Below are 21,412 nucleotides of genomic sequence, written 5' to 3'. Positions count from 1 at the left end.
AGCAGTGGTTCATTTACAGTTCATCTGTCGCAATTGAAGTTGCCACCAGCAGCAGTATAAAGAGGCCATTGGAGAGCGGTCTCAATAGTCAGGTGTCATTTCATTGCAGTGGTGTCATGTGCAAGCAGTGTTGTTTTTGCAAAGCTGTAACATGTTTTAATTTTTTTTTATTCATTCATGGGATGTGGGCGTCACTGGCAAGACCAGCATTTATTGCCCATCCCTAATTGCCCTTGAGAAGCCGCCTTCTTGAACCGCTGCGGTCCGTGTGGTGAAGGTACTCCCACGGTGCTGTTAGGGAGGCAGTTACAGGATTTTGATCCAGCGACGATGAAGGAATGGCGATATATGTCTAAGTCAGGATGGTGTGTGACTTGGAGGGGAACTTGGAGGTGGTGGTGTTCCCATGCACCTGCTGCCCCTGTCCTTCTAGGTGGTAGAGATCATGGGTTTGGGAGGTGCTGTCGAAGAAGCAGGTATCATCGTCTTGGCAAGCACAAAAGTGAATGAGTTCACCAATCACTTTTTCCTAACTCGCCGGGTGGGAAACCCACGGATTAGGTAGAATGTAAGAGAGGCTTTGGATATTTGGAATGGAAACCATTGATCTCAGTTTTACTCACTGTAAATACGACTCAGCTGTTTTGCACCCCGTCCAATCTTACTGTCCACTGTATACAATGGAGAATAAAATCTGGCGGGGGGGAGAAATTCGGTATCGCCCCGTTTGGGGCGCAATTATCGGCCGGGCACAAAGTTTAGCGCTCGGCGCTAATTATCGCCTCCGACTGCAAACTTGGCTTCTATCGCCCCTGGAGGTGATTGGAGCACTAAATCAGGTGCTACACACCTCTCCTAAGGTGCTAACGCCAAGGAGCGAGGCGCTACCTCAGAGTGCTGGCGAAGCTCATGTGATGTCAAGTAACAATGGAACACAGACACATTGGCACCGGCCAGTTCTTAAAGGGGAGGATCGATCTTGCTCTCCATCCACACCCTGCTCATTGCAGCCTTGAATCTCGGCCTGGAGAGACCTGTACATCAATTCTGCTGGAAAGAACAATGGAGAGGCCCAGGGAAAGAGCTCAGAGTGCAGCCCCCATAGTCTCTTCTAAATCGATGCAAGGAAGGTCAAATCAAAATGAACCTGCAAAGTGCTGCTCAGTACCCAAAACTCCTTCACACAGCGTTGAATCTCTCCAGAAGTCTCTCTCTCTCTCACAGAATGCGTGGTACAAAAATCTCGCCGACAAAAAAAGGCAGGAAGCATCCGCCTTTAAATAGCGCTCCCCCAGTCCCTTCCCGACTACAAAACGCTCCCCTCTACCTGTCGTTGCTAGCAGCAGGCGCTAAGGCAGGGGACGTGACTCAATATCCAGTCCGGGGCGCTACCGGGGCATTGCACGCTCGACTGACGTCACGATCTGCGGGTGCAGGAGATTGTGGCGGTAGTGTTTAGCACCGCCGCAAAATGTCTGGTCAATTTTGCGAGCGGCGCAAACATCGCCATGTCCAGGCACTAGTTGCTTTGCTAACAGAAGGCGCAAAGCAACCGAATTTTTCCCCCCAGGAGTGTTGCAGGAGCTTTAAGCACTGAAAATGTAACGGGAAAGAAATGTTCTCCTGCCTTCAAACGATATAAGCTGGCTACTCAACTGTGATAAAAGACTTTACTTACCGGCTCCCCAGGTGGGCCGGGTTGCCCTGGTATCCCATTTCTCCCAGGTATACCCTGTAATAAAACAGAGGGGAAAAGGGAATCAGAGATTGACCCAATCGCAGTTTACCACAGTGAAGTGTTTGTTTGGTGTATCCTACTCACTTTAGCACCTGGGCGTCCCAAAGACCCTGGCAAGCCTCTCAGACCCTGAATTGGTGAAAAACACAAAAGCAGTTTCACACTCTTTAGTCCGTTCATTGTACTTAATAGTTTGATTTGCATTTGGGTGGAAAACTATCTTCACAGTTACAGTTCATTATAAAGAACACAAATAGTGAGCCTCTCTATGAGATTAATTTTTTGACAAGTCCCAATGAGAGACAGCTTATAAAACTGAAAGCCAGGCTCCTGAAGTTACAAATGCGATCTTACAAACAATTAATGCATTTGTCTGAAATTGCTATTTTGGACCAAGCATCAATCCATTTATTCGAATCGGGTTAACACTCCCATCCAGTTAGCAAAGAGAGGATTTACAGACGAATGCATTCAGCATTTCTTGGCTGGTATCCCATGGTGTCACTTGAAGGCTTATGTGAGTTATAAGTGTAACCGGATACAAAACAAATAGGAAACAATTTGTATTTGTGAGAGGTATGAGGGGAGATTATCCTGGGTCTGTGCCCAGGTGCACTGGTGTTCCTGGGCGCAGCAGATAGCAGAAAAATCCGCTGGGTTGGAGCGCGCCATTTAAATTAACGGAGGAAAATCGGGCGGGTTATTTAATAGATGTGCGCTTGGACCCACCCAATTACTGATGCTTGCTGCAGCTAGGTGAGCTGGTGCACCTAGCTCCAGACCCAGGAACATCTCTCACGTGGTGTCTGGCTGGGGGGGTGGGGGGGGGTGCGGTGGGTGCGGGATTGAGTGTTGACTAGTGCTAGCATGGGCCAATGTTTTAACCCCTGTCGTTTCGTATCTACATTCGTGACAGAAACCAACTATAACCTTGTTCCATTTGGATAAAGGGCACATCTTGTTTATCCTTACTCTATATAGCAGGCGGTGCACTTCTGTTTGGAAGTGTGTGCACGATTCTTGCCCGCCATTTTGGGGATTTAGGAGGCTGTGTAGCATCTGAAAAATGGGCGCTATGCAGCCCAATTTCTAGGCTTAGAAGTAACAGGAGACCAGTCTTTTTCATTGCTGAGAAACTGGAGAAACCAAAAAGGATGTTGGCATATAAAGCCGAACAGTGTCCACGGAGTTCATTCTGAGGACCTACAATGCACTAACTGGCAGGAACATTGAGGCTACAATGTTGTATCACTGCCATCAAGTGCAGCTGAAAGTTTGGGATTACAGAATTAAACTTACTGGCTAACCTTACCGTTTTAGCTAGCATGCTTCAATAGGGCTTCGCTATAGGGGAAGTATGTGGAAAATTATGGGATAAAACCCAAAATTCCTATATCTCATGGGGAGAGAGTGCTGCTCACCATAGAACACATGGTTCCATGTTAGATGGGAGAATACAATTGGAGGGGAGTAAACCTGCTATTTATGTCTGGCTTCTGAAGGCTACTTGTGGCGCAAAGTTTGCAGAAGTTGCTATCTCCCTCTTGGGCTGTGGATATGTGATTAATGAAGAAAAATTTAAGAAAAGAAAGTAATAAATATTAGCCTAGGAATGACTGCCTCTATTAGTGGGTGATGCTTATTGCAGTCATACGTCATTTCTCTGCAGCGGAGCTGTGATCCATTCAAAATAAACAGTTGCGTTAAAATAACGGGTGAAGGATTATCGCACAAATGTGCTCACATCGCCAATAGTTAATGCTGAGGCTATAGCTTTAAAAGGAAACCAATTGTGTGCTGAAAGTGCAACAGTCAATGTGACTGTGAACGGCTACCAAGGGAGATCCACAAAAAAAGATGACCTTGTTTGAGAGAGGGCACAGAGAAGAGCAACAAGACTGTTCTCAAGAATCAAAGGGAATGAGGGATAGGGAAACATTAAAGATGCTCAAGCTTTTGTAAAGAAGCTGGTTAAAGGGGAAATCTCATCAAGGCTGACAAAATATTGAATGGTATTTAGGGGAAGTAAACCCAAATTATTATTTCAAATCGCGTCAAGAATGTAGGACCTGAGGCTGTAAAATTGGAACAGATATGTCAGGTAAAAAACTTCTTTACCTGAAGACTGATAAATATTTGGAATACTCTGTTAAGCAAAGTAACAGAGGCAAAAACATTGGGGTTATTCATGATACAGTTAGATGCCTGGATGGAAAAGTTCTAATGCAGATGAGTTTCAATAGACAAAATGGCCTTTTCTAATGTCCACCAATCCGAATTCATCACTTTCAAGGCAATAACCATGCATGTTGCACATGTATTCAATCAGCATTTTTATTGCAAAAGTCAATAGGTCTTACCTTTATACCTGGCTCTCCAGTGGGACCTCTAAGACCCTATGGGGAGATGAGGAAGAAGAAAAACTACTTAAATTTGACCCAATTTTGATTCACTGCTTTCAATTCACTCTGTAATACTCAGTAAAATTTGTTTTTTTGGAATGTGAGCATCATCAGCAATTGCTCCGAAAAGGTGGTGGTGGGGGTTCTTCTTGAACCGTTGCGGTCCTCGTGGTGATGTTGCTCCTGCGATGGTGTTAGGTAGGGTATTCCAGGTCCTAGACCTGATGATGATGAAGGAAAAGCCATATATGTCCAAGTTAGGATGATGTGTGACTTGAGGGGTGGGGGGGTTGAGAGACTTGGAGGCGATGGTGTTCCATTAAATTGTTGTTTGTGTTTTTCTTGGTGGTAGAGATTTAGAGGCTAGAAGGTGCTGTCAAAGTAATCTCTGCAAAGAAAGTCAAATGATGGAAGTTGTGCTAGAATTTATATACTTACTGGGGAGCCATGACGTCCAACTCCAGGTGGTCCCTTCTCGCCTTGTGGACCCTGAAGACCATGTAATCCACGCTCACCCTAATAAAAGAAAACCGAGTTTTATCATTAAGCAACACTAAAGAAGTATTATTCTTAGTATGTACACTGCTGTGAAGCTAAATGGAGCTGATATCAAGACATATCCATACAGAAGTTTGATTTCCTCATTAGTATTCCTATCTAAATTCACATGAAAGCTAATGCATTCACTGAGGATTAAGCAATTCTTGTGTGTCAAATCTTTGTGTGCACATAAATCTTAACTACAGTAATTCAATCAAGTAATGACTAACTGAATAGAGTACATTTCTAAACAGAGATTATGACGTTAAGTACCATTTAAAAATAAAAATTGGATATGTATGTTATTCACACTCACAGATAGGTGACAAGTCTAATACAAGTAACTGCCATCATTAGCACAAAGCTATGCTTAGGGTTGATTAGAATGCATCGTGTCTACATGTTGGTTTGTACCATTGCCTTGAGTTTTTAGAGTTAACTCTGCACTCCCATGATCCCAGCAGGGAGCCACTGTAGGAGGGAGCGTGGATTGGAAAATCTGGGCTCCGACTTTGATGCCCTAACTCCAACGCACACTCCCTTTGCTTCTTCAGGATATCCAATGCATGGGGTAGAGTCTATGAATGGTTGCTGCATGTGGTCTGTGAAGCTGGCGGGCATGGTAGCCCAATGGTTGTTATGTTCTATGTCCCTCAGCTTATCAATAACAACCTACTAAGCATGCATCAGTTTTCCCTCAGGAGAGTAAGAGTTAAAAATTCGATTGCGTAGAGCCTGTTGTTTTGGCACTATTGGTGCCGTCTTCGGTCGAAAAATAGCGTCCGAGCCGTGAGCACAGAATTCTGGTGTGGGCTGCGCCGGATGCCATCTTGGTGAAGGCGTTAGCATTGGCGCTGGGAAGATGCACCAGAAGTATGTAGAGTAGGCAGATTGTGACGTCAATCAGCGTCAAACGCTGATTTGACACCAGCACTGCCATTTCCGTCAACGGTGGAAGTAATGCCCTGTGTTAACCTCTCATAGCTGAACATGTGTTCAGCAGCTGCAAGGATGCCTGACCAGTGATATTTAAAGGGATCATCAACCACTCTCAGATCAGTTGCTGATTAATTTCTACTGGCTCTATGTAAGTTTGTGGAAGTGTTTGCAGCTTTCTAGAGTTGTGTAAAGTTGGTGAGGTGACAGGGAAGTGATGGAAGGTGTCGTCAACAGTGCTCTCAAGCGCCACTTACCAATAACCTGCTCACCGATGCTCAGTTTGGGTTCCGCTAGGACCACTCAGCTGCAGCACTGGGCTGAACGCCATAATCATGTAAATGAGCAGGCAGCACAAAGTTTACGTGTTGCCTGCAGTCCTCTGAACGGGTGATCCCCGTGCCCATTTTTGGGGGTGTAGGGTTCTCAAAATTCCCACATTCCCCGAAAGTTATGGATATAGGGACCCTGTATGGACAAGTTATTAAAAAGGATACCCAAAATGCCTTCTGAAACCTCATGACCAAAACCCACAGAATTTTAAAAGCAAGGCCCTGCAAAAGGCAGGCCCATTCAAATCCTGAAACGAAACCTAACATGCATGGACCTGTGAAAGATTTTGTCCTTTTCTAAAGCCAGACAGCTAGGTAAACACAGAATATGCATTCTTCATCTTGGAACAGATCAAGTCAGGATGGACCTGATCTTGAGGCCATTAACTTTTTGCATAAATAATCGGTGACAGCTCAACGCAGCCACCAAGCCAGGAAAAGACGATTAAATTTCATAACTAACAAACAGCCAGGATATTGAACCAATTAAACCAGGAGACAACCACTCCAAAAGCCGTTAAAGTGGATGACTGTAATCACTTTAGACGAGCCCGCCAAAAATTAGACAAAGAGCTGACCTGATTTGGCGCGCAGATAAGGGGTGAAGAACCGGGTATAATTGTAGGCCCACAGGTAGCTCTCTTGCTCGGCCTCTTGCTCGCTCTCTTGCCTCGTGCTCTTGCCTCTCCCGACACCGAGGACGCCCATTACAACACCGGGGGCCAAACGCAGGGAGGAGAACGGAGCTGAATCGAACAAGCACAGGACACACGGGCCGCAAACGAGCAGACGAGACGAGACGAACGGTAAAACCGATAGGCAGAGAAGGGCAGCGAAGAAGAAGCATTGGGGACGAGTGGACACATACCCCAGCCTAGTTATAAGCTGCCGTTTGAAGCTTGGGTAGTAAAATTAATCAACAGTCAAAACCGCCAACTGAGCCCCAACTGCAACAAAACCATCAGCGACCAAATCGCCACCGGAAGAAGAACCATTGCTGCAAAGTAAAGTACCCAAAGAAAGACTTTACATCGTATTTCTAATGGAGGAAAATGGAGGGTACTCTACACAGACGACACCATCGTCACGCCCTGTGACCACGTGATGACAGCAGGCCCCAAAGGACGAGAGCAAACCCCAAGACCACAACCGCTTGATTAACAGGTTTTGAATTGTCGAGGAAACCCCATTGGTGAGCATAAATCCCTGGCCCCTCATAGGTATAGGGGGTGGGATAAGGATAAGGGGATTTTTAATGTGTTTGTTCCCTCGATGTGCCGTGTGTTCACCATTCCCAAATAAGTTTAATTTTATATGCCTGTAATTATTCCAATAATTCTCAGTATTGTGTTTTATTGTGCCTTTTAATAAAAATTGCGGTTTTCTTGCACCAAACCACTTGTCTACTCTATTTTCTGTATCGCTGCCTGTACCTAAGTCCGGTGTCTAGAACCCAGGGGTGTGGGAGCGATTCAAACTGCTCAGAGACAGTCAGGGGCAGAGCTGACTGGGCACACGCCAACCCCTTCAGAAATGGCGACTGCGGCAGAACACCAGCAACAGGGGTGCGATACAGTAGACACTGGTTCGGAAGAGCAAACCATGATGGAGGAAAAGATTTCTGATTATGTGTTCAGCAAGGTGAATATCACAAAGAAGTGGATCACCAATCTGTTAAAGGCTGGGCGTCCGGTAGATGCCGCAGCCAAGTGGACAGAAGGGAAGGAGCACAAGAAATCCCTGGAGAAGGCAGTCTGGCTGATGTGCTTCAAGAAGCAGGTCCAGCTTTTGGACAGGCTCATTGCAGCACAGGCAGCCGAGATAAGGGAGTCAGCCCTGGAGGTTCAGGACAAGGCTCTAGCAGGGGAGAAGTTACTGGTAGCATTGCAGGTCCTGAATCAGGAAAGGGTACAATTAATGGGAGAACATAAGGCCAGGTTGGAATAACTACAGTGCCAAGTCACCGAAGCCAAGGGTAATGAGCTGAGGTTGCGGGAAAAGAATGCCCGCCGAGCGAGGCAAGTAAGAGAGCAGGAGGAGAAAGTAAAAGAAGTAAAGGCAGCCTATAAGTTGGCAAGCGAACAGGGGTTTGAAGATGCAGATCATGGCCCCTGCAAGGAAAAGATAGAGAATCTGAGCCTGGCCCTAAGGAAGGCAAAGGGCATGGTGTGCCTCATAAGCCCGAAGGCAGGCCAGGTGGATTTTACAGGGAACGAGGGGAGAACGGTTCAGACACCACAGGTAGTGCCAAGGGGCGACCCGGTTGAGGAACAGGAGGTCACATGACCACCACCCGTAGTGCCAGGTTTTAGCGAGGTCTGGCGGCAAGAGGGGGTGGAGTCAGGGGTAGAAGTGGAGGTGGAACAACCCCCGCAAAAGAGGCTGGAACCAGGGCCGATGTGCCCAGCCCGGCATCGGAGGTTCGGTCCACCCGTTAATGGTGCGGATGTGGGACCCCTCCAAAACCAGTTCGTATTACCCTATAGCACCCAACAGCTTAGGGCTATGGTGAGTCATGTCCCAAAGCTCGCCGAAAAGGGGGACCCCTCGGTCCACTTCAGGGAAGTGGAACAGGCAGCCGGCATCAATGAGTGCGATGATGCTGAGCAGGCCAAAATGCTGCTCTTCTCTTTGGAGAGTAGGCTCCCCAGTCCCTCTCTGTCGAGTGTAAGAGGGGGCAAAGTGGGTATGAGGAGCTCAGGGATGAAGTCCTGGAGGCCATGGGGATGAATGAGGGAAGTCCCTTCTCCCGTGTGGAGAAGACAGTGCAGCTCACAGGGGAAACCCCGCAGGCTTTCGCGTACAGGTTATGGCCGGCATATAGGAGCGCCAGTCCTGGGGCACCTAACCGGGCATTCTTGAATCAGGATCAGCTGATCCGCTGGCTCCGTTGCCTGGTGGCAAACAGCTTGCCACAGGTCCGGGCCAAGGCGGAAGTCTGGTTCGACCCCAGGAATCCCCTGACCACCGAACTTACGGTGATCAGACAGTTGACCCTAGCCTATAACAACGGTAGGGGAACCGATGCACACCCACCCAAGGGGAAGGTGCATGAGGTAAAACCCAGACAGGGTAGGAAGGAGTGGCATCAGGAAGGGAATAACCCTTCTAGCACTAAGCTCAATTGTTACGGGTGTGGGAAGGATGGTCACTGGAGGAAGGAGTGCAAAAACCCTTGGAAAGATAACAAGGGAAAGAACTCCACAGCCCCAGTCCAAAAGGCAGAGACAGGAATCCCTCCCGCCGTGGTCGAGTCATTTTTGGACACCATGAGGTCCTTATTGACTGGCCACGGGAGAGTAGCAGCCGCTACCGGTGCTCGGACCCCATCAGCCCCATTCAACCCACAGCCAGGACTAGAGCCAGCGCAGCCTGTTTACCTGTGTTCCCTTCAGTACGATGTATGGAAGAGACCCCTCGTGGAGATGGAGGTAGAAAAGGTGAAGGGGACCTATCTGTTGGATACGGGGGCATCATGCACCGTGGTCCATTCAGCTAACCCCACCACCTCACCTCTATCTAGTGGGGTCCCATACAGTCTGGCGGGATTCACAGGCAGAGAACAGGCCGGCTCATTTTCCATCCCGCTCGCCATTCGTTTAGGTACGCTCTGCTCTAAGTGGACATGTATCCTAATGAAGTGAGAACAGGAGGGTGGAAAAGGGATCCTGGGAGTCGACTTTATTGTAGGCCACGGGATGCTGGTGGATTTAAGAAACCATTGCCTATGGGGGGCAAGTACAGGAAAGGAAGGCGAAGTAGTAGTCATCCCAGGGAAAGAAGGGAAGGGGACCCTGTGCACCATGAAGCCTAAAGAGGGTTACAACCTCGAGCTCATGGTCAGTAATACCCCAAAAGAGTTCCAGGCATTTGTGCAAGCCCACCTAGCCACATTTGCCACACACAGGCACGACTGTGGGAGGGTCAACGGGTTTGAGGTCAGCATAGACGGGGACCCCATGGCCCGACCACAGAAACAGTATAACTTCCCCCAGGGAAGCGGAGCCAGACATGGAAGCAGCCATGTCTTCCTTAGTACAGCAGGGAGTCCTGAGACCGATAGCCACCCACGTAAACTCTCCACTGTGGCCGGTTAGAAAACCGGACAATTCCTGGAGGGCCACGGTGGACTATCAGGTGCTCAACAGCAACATCCCAGCCTGTGCACCCACTGTAACAGCAGTTGCCGACGTGGTAGGAAGTATCCCAGCATCCGCGACCACTTTCACGGTGCTGGATATTTCCAACGGGTTTTGGTCCATCCCTTTAAGGAGGGAGGATCAGTACAAGTTTGCCTTTTCTTTTAAAGGGCAACAGTACACCTGGAACTGTTTGCCTCAGGGCTTCCACAACAGCCCCAGCATTTTCCACCAGTGCATGGCACACAGTTTAAAGGATTTCAGCCAGCCCAGACAGTTGGTATAGTATGTGGATGACCTGCTCCTATTCACTGATTTGAGAGAGGAGCATGGCCCACTACTGGCCGAACTGCTGGAGCTGCTCAGGCAAAAGTAAACCCAAAGAAAGTGCAGATCGGCCAGCAGGAGGTGAAATTCCTGGGTCTGACCATACGCGCTGGGGAAAGGGCCATAGATAAGGCTAGAAGGGAGGCAGTACAGGAGTTACCAGTCCCCAACACAGTCATGGGTGTGAGATCGTTTCTAGGGCTAACCGGGTACTGCAGAGACTTTATTGAGGACTATGTTCTTATGTTTTTATGTATGCAGCCACAGCAGCCCCTCTGCTCCGACTCCTACACAAGGGAGTGGAGTGGGCTTGGGATGAGGGTTGCCAGGCAGCATTTGTCAGGCTCAAGAAAGACCTGCAGACCGCACCAGCTTTGGGAGCCATAGATGGGGGGAAAGAGTTCTTCCTGGAGGTAGCAGCCAGCGGGGACAGCCTGAGTGCTGTGCTGCTCCAAGAGCGGCATGGCAGGCTGAGGCTGGTGGTCTACTCCTCCAGGATACTCACGGATGTGGAGAAGAGCTCCTCCAATTGTGAGAGGCACCTCTTGGCCACACATTGGGCTGTGAAAAGATCACTGATCTTCACAGGCACCTCTCCCATCACCCTCCTCACCCATCACACACCCACCCAGATGCTCCTGGATGGGAGGATCAAGGATGGGACGGTGGGCAGTGCCTGCATTGCTCGCTGGACCCTGCTCCTCTCACAGATGGACCTAAAGGTGAAGGGTCTCTGCGAGCCAAAGCTCGCAGCCAACCTGGTATACCCTGGAACAGCCCACCGGTGTTCCATAGAAGGGGTTTGGGAAGTGAACATAGGTTTGCGAGCCGGGATACACCCGACAGGCCACAAAATCTATGTGGACGGCTCCGGCACGGTATCTGCTGGCAAGCGACTCACAGGGTGTGGAGTTTATGACCCAGCAGCAAACATTGCCCTGGCAATTAAGCTCCCCAGCACCATGAGCGCCCAGCAGGCTGAACTGCCCACGGTAGTGTACGTCGTTACACACCCCAAAATTTTCCCCACCCCATGCACGATTTGCATGTTCACATGCAATTCGTGTACGGAGTACCTGGCCATCTGGTCCCGCCGCGGATACACCTCCGCCAACGGGAGCCCCCTCACAGTAAAACCCCTGCTGGAGAAGATCTTAGCCGCAGTGGGGGAGGAAGGGGAGGTTTTCATCCATAAGGTGAAAGCCCATTCCTCCACAGAACCCCGTAGTCAAGGTAACCAGCAGGCTGACATGCTAGCTAAGGAGGGTGCCCGCACAGGCACTTTCTGGGACCCATATGGGTCCAGACCCGTAGCAGCAGTCTGGGCAGGGATGAGACACAAGGGAGTGCAGGGGTAGCTTTAGCCCCGGACCTTAAGACGGTCCAAGCCCAAGACCCCATCCTCAAGGCAGTCCTCAATTCAGTGACTGAGGGAAAAAGGGTAGAGGGCCCTTACGGCACAGCCAACCTCTCCGTGAAAGAAGGCATGCAATGCAATGCAATCGCATTGTGTTTAAGCAGACTTTGCTAAGTGGCAGAGTTCGGGCAAGTGGGAGGTGAGGGGGTGCTTGTTGCTCTGTTTTGCTTCCCTCTCTCAGACTAATCCAACACTGCGGACGTGGAGCAGTGAGACAATTCAACCAGACAGGTCCCCCAGACAGCTTCCACGAGGGAGGTTGGTGATCAGCTGGTTGGTAGGTTCTCTTTCTTCTCTTCTATACCTTTAAGTTGGTAAGTCCTATTAAATAGTGGTGTAATATTATCATCTATATCGGGGCAGAGGGTCTTCATAACTAATAATAAGAAATTTAATTAATTACACAGATATGGGTGAACAGGTGATGTGTCACTGTTGCGAAATGTGGGAGCTGGTGGACCCCATAGGCTCACGGTGATTACATTTGCGATAAGTGTTTGCTGCTAGAGGAACTCAAGCTCCATGTTAAAGAGCTTGAGACCGAGCTTCAGACACTGCGACACATCAGGGAGGGGGAGAAGTTCCTGGACTCTATGTTTCAGGAGGTGGTCACACCTATGAAATTAATTACTGCAGATGTAGTCCGTGGTCAGGGACAGGACGGTGTGACTACGAGTGAGGAAGGTACAGGGATCCAGGATGTAGTGTTGAAGGAGCCGCAGCCCTTGCTCTTGTCAAGCAGGATTGAGGTTCTTACTCCCTGTGAGGGCAGGAGGGGGGACTGCAGGGAGGATGAGCAACCTGGCCACAGCACCGTGGCGCAGGGGGCCAGTCAAGTGGTGGGAGTAAAAAGAAATGTTGTAGTGGTAGGGGATAGTATCATTAGGGGGATAGATAGGGTTCTCTGCAGTCAAGACCGGGAGTCCCGAAGGCTGTGTTGCCTGCCCGGTGCCAGGGTTAAGGACATCTCTTCTGGGCTGGAAAGAAACTTGGAGTGGGAGGGGGAGGATCCAGTTGTCGTGGTCCATGTTGGTACAAACGACGTAGATAGGACAAGGAAGAAGGTTCTGTTAAAGGAGTATGAGCAGCTAGGGGTCAAATTAAAAAACAGAACCTCAAGGGTAATAATCTCTGGGTTATTACCTGAGCCACGAGCGAATATGGCTAGGATAAATAAAATTAAAGAGTTAAATGCGTGGCTCAAAGACTGGTGTGGGAGAAATGGGTTTTGCTTCTTGGGACACTGGCACCAGTACTGGGACAGGAGGGAGCTGTTCCGTTGGGACGGACTCCACTTGGCCAGTGCTGGAACTAGAGTCCTGGCGAATCATATAACTAGGGCTGTAGAGAGGGCTTTAAATTAATTAGTGGGGGGGAGGTTTCTTGAGAGCAAATAACAGAAATGACAATGGAGAAGGTCATAGACTTAGGTAGCAGTGGGGAAATTAAAAAACAGAACGTGTCAGGAAAGGACAGAAGGTATGGAGTAAAAGGTAAAGTAGTAAAAGGGGAAAAAACAGGAACTAAGTGTCACAAAACATATTTGAAAGTTCTTTATCTGAATGCACGTAGCATTCGTAACAAAATGAATGAGTTAACGGCACAAATAACTACATATGGGTATGATCTTGTGGCCATTACAGAAACATGGCTGCAGGGTGACCATGACTGGGAATTAAACATACCAGGTTATTTAACAATCAGGAAGGACAGGCAGGAAGGGAGGGGAGGTGGGGTGGCTATGTTAATAAAGGAAGGAATCACTATAATACAGAGAAATGATATTGGGTCAAAGGAGCAGGATAGTGAAACAGTTTGGGTAGAGGTAAGGAATAATAAGGGGAAAAAAACACCAGTGGGCGTAGTCTATAGGCCTCCGAACAGTTGCAACTCTGTTGGACGGAGTATTAATCAGGAAATAGTTGAAGCTTGTAATAAGGGAACAGCTATAATTATGGGGGATTTTAACTATCATATTAACTGGACAAATCAAATTGGGCAGAGCAGCCTTGAGGATGAGTTCATTGAGTGTATTAGGGATAGGTTTCTTGAGCAGTATGTAACTGAACCGACCAGGGGGCAAGCAACCTTAGATTTGGTCCTGTGTAATGAGACAGGATTCATTAAAAATGTCCTGGTAAAGGATCCCCTTGGAATGAGTGACCATAACATGGTTGAATTCCATATTCAAGTAGAGGGTGAGAAGGTTGGCTCTCATACAAGCGTGCTGAGCTTGAATAAAGGAGACTATGAAGGTATGAGAGCGGAATTGATTAGAGTGGACTGGGAAAATAGATTAAAGGGTAAGACGGTACATGATCAGTGGTGTACATTTAAGGAGTTATTTTACAACTTCCAAAAAATATATATTCCACTGAGGAAAAAAGGGTGTAAAAGAAAAGATAGCCATCTGTGGCTAAGTAAAGTAATTAAGGATAGTATCCGACTAAAAACAAGGGCATATAAGGTAGCCAAATCTAGTGGGAGGATAGAAGATTGGGAAGTCTTTAAAAGACAGCAAAAAATAACTAAAAGATTGATTAAGAAAGGGAAGATAGATTATGAAAGTAAATTAGCAAAAAATATAAAAACGGATAGCAAAAGTTTCTATAGTTATATAAAAAGAAAAAGGGTGGCTAAAGTAAATGTTGGTCCCTTAGAGGATGAGACTGGGAAATTAATGGTGGGAAACATGGAGATGGCAAAAACGCTGAACAAATATTTTGTATCAGTCTTTACAGTAGAGGACACTAAGAATATCCCAACACTGAACAAATAGGGGGCTCTAGGGGGAGAGGAACTAAATACGATTAAAATCACTAAGGAAGTGGTACTTGGTAAAATAATGGGACTTAAGCCGGATAAATCCCCTGGACCTGATGGCTTACATCCTAGGGTCTTGAGGGAAGTGGCGGTAGGGATTGTGGATGCATTGGTAATAATTTTCCAAAACTCCCTGGACTCAGCAAAGGTCCCGGCAGATTGGAAAACTGCTAATGTAACACCCTTATTTAAAAAGGGTAGTAGGCAGAAGGCTGGAAACTATAGACCTGTTAGCCTAACATCTGTGGTTGGTAAAATGTTAGAGTCCATTATTAAGGAGACAGTAACGGGACATTTGGATAAACATAATTTAATAGGACAAACTCAGCATGGTTTCATGAAGGGGAAGTCATGTTTGACAAATTTGCTTGAGTTCTTTGAGGAAGTAACATACAGGGTGGATAAAGGAGAACCAGTGGACGTAGTGTATTTAAACTTCCAAAAGGCATTCGACAAGGTGCCACACAAAAGATTATTGCTCAAGATAAAAAATCACGGGATTGGGGGTAATATTCTGGCATGGGTGGAGAATTGGCTCTCTAACAGAAAGCAGAGAGTTGGGATAAATGGTTCATTCTCAGACTGGAAATCAGTAACTAGTGGTGTTCCGCAGGGGTCAGTGCTGGGTCCCCAACTCTTTACAATCTATATTAACGATTTGGAGGAGGGGACCGAGTGTAACATATCAAAGTTTGCAGATGATACAAAGATGGGAGGGAAAGTAGTGAGTGAGGAGGACATAAAAAACCTGCAAAGTGACATAGACAGGCTAAGTAAGTGGGCAGAGATTTGGCAAATGGAATACAATACTGGAAAGTGTGAGGTTATGCACTTTGGCAGGAAAAATCATAGAGCAAGTTATTATCTTAATGGCAAGAAACTGGAAAGTACTGTAGTACAAAGGGATCTGGGGGTCCTGGTGCACGAAACTCAAAATGTTAGTATGCAGGTGCAGCAAGTGATCAAGAAAGCCAATGGAATGTTGGCTTTTATTGCTAGGGGGATAGAATATAAAAACAGGGAGGTATTGCTGCAGTTATACAAGGTATTGGTGAGACCGCACCTGGAATACTGCAGACAGTTTTGATGTCCATACTTAGGAAAAGACATACTTGCTCTCGAGTCAGTACAAAGAAGGTTCACTCGGTTAATCCCGTGGATGAGGGGGTGGTCATATGAGGAGAGGTTGAGTAGATTGGGACTCTACTCATTGGAGTTCAGAAGAATGAGAGGCGATCTTATTGAAACATATAAGATTGTGAAGGGGCTTGATCGGGTGGATGCGGTGAGGATGTTCCCAATGATGGGTGAAACTAGAACTAGGGGGCATAATCTTAATATAAGGGGCTGCTCTTTCAAAACTGAGATGAGGAGAAACTTCTTCACTCAGAGGGTGGTAGGTTTGTGGAATTTGCTGCCCCAGAAAGTTGTGGAAGCTACATCATTAAATAAATTTGAAACAGAAATAGATAGTTTCCTAGAAGTAAAGGGAATTAAGGGTTACGGGGAGCGGGCAGGAAATTGGACATGAGTCTAGGTTCAGAATGGTCATGGCCCTGTGGGTAGTGGAGCGGGCCCAGGGGCCATGTAGCCTGGTTCTGCTCCTACTTCTTGTGTTCTAATTCTGTGTTAGATTTCAGGAGATGGTTTTATTCCTGTTCCTGGCTGGGGTGGAGAAAATATAGGGACAGAGTGATCTCCTGGAAGAGTTTCGATCGCCTAGATGGGTCGGAGAGGAATTTCCCAGATTTTTTCTCCCAAATTGGCCATTGGGTTTTTTATCTGGTTTTTCGCCTCTCCCGGGAGATCACATGGGTTCGGGTGGGATGGAGAGTGATAGAAGATTTGGGGTTAGGATCAGATCAGCCATGATCTTATTGAATAGTGGAGCAGGCTCGAGGGGCCGATTGGCCTACTCCTGCTCCTATTTCTTATGTTCTCTTATGTTCTTATGCTGTTTAGGAGAGAACAATGGGTGGTACCACAGCAGCACCGGAGGGAATTCCGTCAACTGGCCCATGAGGGTCCAGGAGCGGGACATCCCGGGCCTGAGACCACCTGGCAGCGGGTGGAACACGCGGGATGGTGGCCAGGACTCAGGGAAGATGTCCGTGAGTTCTGCGCCGGCTGTCTGGTGTGTGCTGCTAACAACCCTGACCCCCACAAAAGGAAGGTACCTATGGGACACATCAGGAGGGTAGATGGACCATGGCAGTCGATACAGGTCTACTACATCGGGCCCCTGCCCACTGCCCAGGGAGGCTATAAGTACTGCCTAGTCCTGGTGGATGTGTTCACGAAATTGGTAGAAGCCTTCCCCTGTAGAACAGCCACAGCTCTGGGTACAGCCAGGATCCTAGTCCGAGAAGTGGGGGCTACCACAGTATGTGGAGTCTGACCAAGGGTGTCACTTTACCGGGAAGGTAATGCAGAATACCCTTATGCTGCTCGGCATTGAGGGGAAGTGGCACGTTGCCCACAACCCACAGTCATCAGGGATTGTGGAGAGAATGAACAGGACCTTGAAGGAAAGTCTGAGGAAAGAGACGGTGGACTCGCCTAGAAAATGGGCCGAGGTCCTACCATTGGTCCTGATGGGGATCTGAGCCAGCCAGTCAAAAAGCACGGGGTAGTCCCCACACGAGCTGATGACTGGCAGGGTTATGCAGACCCCCACCGATGTACTAGCCCCAGTGCTCACAGAAGGTCAGCTCAGGGAGGAAAACCGGGACAGGTTCGCCCAAAACCTCTTCGAGCACCTTAAGCAGGTCCACGGGCAGGCGGCTGGGAACATGGGAAAGCAGCATCGGAGCATCCGATTGCTGTTAGAACCCTGAAAACACCACGCGTCGGAAATAGGGGATCAGGTCATGGTGAGGAATTTTGCTCGGGTAGGAAGTTTAGAATCGCTATACATGGGGCCCAACAGCATTGTAGACAAGGCCAGCCCCATGGTGTACGCCATTAAGATGCCTCGGCGCACCAAATGGTTCCATATTAATCAGTGTAAACTGTTTAAGCCCGAGAAGAGAGAACAGCCAGTTGGTACAAGATCTGAGGGTAGAAATCTTCAGCCTGCAGCGGGAGCAAGTTAACAGACTGCACAGGCAGGCGCTGTGGCTTGTTTAAAGGGAGGGGCCATCCCGCCCACCGCTTGGGACACTCCCCCACTCTTCTGGGACTCAGCTGAGGAGGGACCCGAGGGGGAAAACCCCGCCCCTGACCCAGGTTTAGAGGAGGAGGGACCTGAGGGCGGAGACTCCGCCCCGGACCCAGGTTTGGGACCTGAGGGCGAGGACCCTCAGCCTGCAGCACCAGGCTGCAAAGAGTTACCTGCCCCTAGCCCAGGTTCAGGAGAGGTAAAGCCTGAGGATGAAGATCCCCAGCCAGCGGTAGTGGTAAGTCCACAGGCCGCACCAGAGGGGGCAGTGGCTCGGGTTAAAGAACCACCAGCCAGAAAAACCCCACCCGCCAAAGTCCCCAGAAGGTCCCCACGGACGCCCCAGCCAAGGAAACCGTGGTCACTGGCTCCCCATTTTCAAAGGGCAGCCTCTCGAGTCAGGGATCGGTCTGAGGGCAGAGGTCCCCAGCCAGCAGCCACAGGCTGCGAGGGACCGAAAGTACAGGACGGTGCGGCCACGACGAAGGGAGCGGTGTGCCGCAGCCTGAACAGGAATTAGGCTGGCCGCCCGGAAATGGGCGGCGGATGTACATAGTTAAGTAATATAAGTTTGGTATTGATAAGTTTGGGTGTTTAGTTTAAGTTTAAATAAGGTGATTGGTAGTTTAGTAGTATTGTTAAGTGTGTTTGTATTTAAGTCGCGGTCGCGAGACTCGACTATGCTTCACCCAAGCCAGAGAATCTACTCGGGACCTGGCTATATGTTCTTGTATCTCATTGCGGGAGAGGAGTTCAGGATGAAGGGGGGCGTACTCCTACTCGACCTGATAGGAATGAGCATTGGAAAGCGAGGTGACGTGGTGGAATCCCACATCTATGGGTGCTCAGGAGATAGAGCACCTATAGTTACCGATGGGAGTGGCGAACGGGATGTGGAGGAGCTCGCCGTTTATTTCATAGAAACATAGAAGAATATATCTTGAATATATTTAATGAACTGGCCTCCACCGCCCTCTGTGGCAGAGAATTCCACAGGTTCACCACTCTCTGGGTGAAGAAATTCCTCCTCATTTCAGTCCTAAATGGCTTACCCCTTATCCTTAGACTATCACCCCTGGTTCTGGACTCCCCAGCCATCAGAAACATCCTTCCTGCTTCTAGTCTGTCCAGACCTGACAGAATTTTATAGGTTTCGATGAGCTCCCCTCTCAATCTTCTAAACTCCAGTGAGTATAAGCCCAATCGACACAATCTCTCCTCATACGTCATTCCTGCCATCCCAGGTATCAGCCTGGTGAATCTTTGCTGCACTCCCTCCATGGCAAGAATGTCCTTCCTCAGGTAAGGTGACCAAAACTGCACACAATACTCAAGGTGTGGTCTCACCAAGGCCCTGTACAACTGTAGCAAGACATCCTTGTTCCTGTACTCGAATCCTCTTGCTACAAAGACCAACATACCATTTGCCTTCTTAACCGCCTGCTGCACCTGCATGCTTACCTTCAGCGACTGGTACACAATAACACCCAGGTCTCTTTGCACTTCCCCTTCTCCCAATCTATTGCCATTCAATTAATAATCTGCCTTCCTGTTTTTGCCACCAAAGTGGATAACCTCACATTTATCCACATTATAGTGCATTTGCCATGTTTCTGCCCAATCACCCAACCTGTCCAAATCGTACTGGAGTTTCGCGACATCCTCCTCACAGCTTACCCTCCCACCCAGCTTTGTGTCGTCTGCAAATTTGGAGATATTACATCCAATTCCCTCGTCCAGATCATTAATATATACTGTGAACAGCTGGGGTCCTAGGACCGATCCTTGCGATACCCCACTAGTCACTGCCTGCCACTCGGAAAACGACCCGTTTATTCCAACTCTTTGCTTTCTGTCCGCCAACCAGTTCTCTATCCAAGTCAATACCTTGCCCCCAAATCCCATGTGCCTTAATTTTGCACGCTAATCTCTTATGTGGGACCTTATCAAAAGCCTTCTGAAAGTCCAAATACACCACATCCACTGGTTCTCCCTTATCTATTTTACCAGTTACATCCTCAAAAAATTCCAGTAGATTAGTCAAGCATGATTTACCTTTTGCAAATCCATGTTGACTTTGTCCGATCCTGTCACTGCTTTCCAAGTGCTCTGCTATTACACCTTTTATAATAGACTCTAGCATTTTCCCCACTACCGATGTCAGGCTTACCGGTCTATAATTCCCAGCTTTTTCTCTACCACCTTTTTTGAATAGTGGGGTAACATTAGCTATCCTCCAATCCATGGGTACCGTTCCAGAGTCTATCGAGTTCTGGAAGATGACCAGCAATGCATCTACTATCTCTAGGGCCACTTCCTTAAGTACCCTGGGATGTAGACCATCAGGCCCTGGGGATTTATCGGCCTTCAGTCCCATCAATTTTCCTAACACCATTTCCCTACAAATACTGATTTCTTTCAGTTCCTCCCTTTCATCAGACCCTATGTTCCCCGGCATCTCTGGGAGGTTATTTGTGTCCTCCTTTGTGACGACAGAACCAAAGTATGTATTTAGTTGGTCTGCCATTTCCTTGTTTCCCATTATAAATTCCCCTGATTCTGACTGTAAGGGACCTACGCTTGACTTCACCAATCTTTTTCTCTTCACATATCTATAAAAGCTTTTACAGTCAGTTTTTATGTTCACTGCTAGCTTACTCTCATATTCTATTTTCCCTTTCTTAATTAATCCCTTTGTCCTCCTTTGTTGACTCCTAAACTGCTCCCAATCCTCAGGATTATTGCTTTTTCTAGCCAATTTATATGCCCTCACCTTGGATCTAATTTCCCTTGTTAGCCACGGTTGAGTCAGCTTTTTTGTTTTATTTTTATGTCAAACTGGGATGAACAAATTCTGTAGCTCATCCATTCAGTCTTTGAATGTTTGCCATTGCCTATCCACCATCAACCCTTTGAGTGCCATTCCCCAATCAATCCTACCCAACTCGCTCCTCAGACCATCGTAGTTTCCTTTATTTAAATTGAGGACCCTTGTCTCCGAGTCAACGACTTCATTCTCCATCTTAATGAAGAATTCGATCATATTATGATCGCTCCGACCCAAGGGGCCTCATACAACAAGATTGCTAATTAATCCTTTCTCGTTACATAATACCCAGTCTAAGATGGCCTGATCTCTGGTTGGTTCCTCAACATATTGGTCCAGGAAACCATCCCGTAAACACTCCAGGAATTCCTCCTCCACAGTATTGTTACTAATTTGGTTGGCCCAATCTATATGTAGATTAAAGTCACCCATGATGGCTGCTGTGCCCTTATTGCACGCTTCTTTAATTTCCCTTTTAATGCCATCCCCAACCTCCGCCTTACTGTTTGGAGGTCTATATACCACTCCCACTAATGTTTTTTTCCACTTAGTATTTCTCAATTCTACCCATACAGATTCCACATCATCAGAACTAATATCCTTCATTACAATTGTATTAATCCCTTCTTTAATCAGTAATGCTACCCCACCTCTCTTTCCTTTTTGCCTATCTTTCCTGAATATCGAATACCCCTGGATGTTGAGTTCCCAGTCTTGGCCATCCTTGAGCCACGTTTCCGTAATCCCAACCAAATCATATTCGTTTACCTC

General features: G+C 47.8%; 1 protein-coding gene across 1 annotated transcript in view; it reads right to left on the bottom strand.

Moving 5' to 3' along the window:
* The window catches only part of LOC147112378 (uncharacterized), a 244,816-nt gene that overhangs the window by 110,646 nt on the left and 112,758 nt on the right, over positions 1–21,412 (bottom strand). The window contains exons 18-21 of the mRNA XM_085998167.1: positions 4,579–4,656; positions 4,099–4,134; positions 1,823–1,954; positions 1,679–1,732 (exon numbers count right to left, since the gene is read on the bottom strand). Of these exons, the coding sequence (XP_085854293.1) occupies positions 1,679–1,732; positions 1,823–1,954; positions 4,099–4,134; positions 4,579–4,656 (300 nt within the window). The remainder of the gene's footprint in view (positions 1–1,678; positions 1,733–1,822; positions 1,955–4,098; positions 4,135–4,578; positions 4,657–21,412) is intronic.

This window comes from Somniosus microcephalus, chromosome 9 (genome assembly GCF_052327205.1).
Source record: "Somniosus microcephalus isolate GS21.2 chromosome 9, FLI_Smic_1.0, whole genome shotgun sequence".
In the NCBI taxonomy this organism is placed as follows: domain Eukaryota; kingdom Metazoa; phylum Chordata; class Chondrichthyes; order Squaliformes; family Somniosidae; genus Somniosus; species Somniosus microcephalus.
Note: the sequence above shows the minus strand (reverse complement) of the source record. Positions and strands in the feature narration are given on the sequence as shown.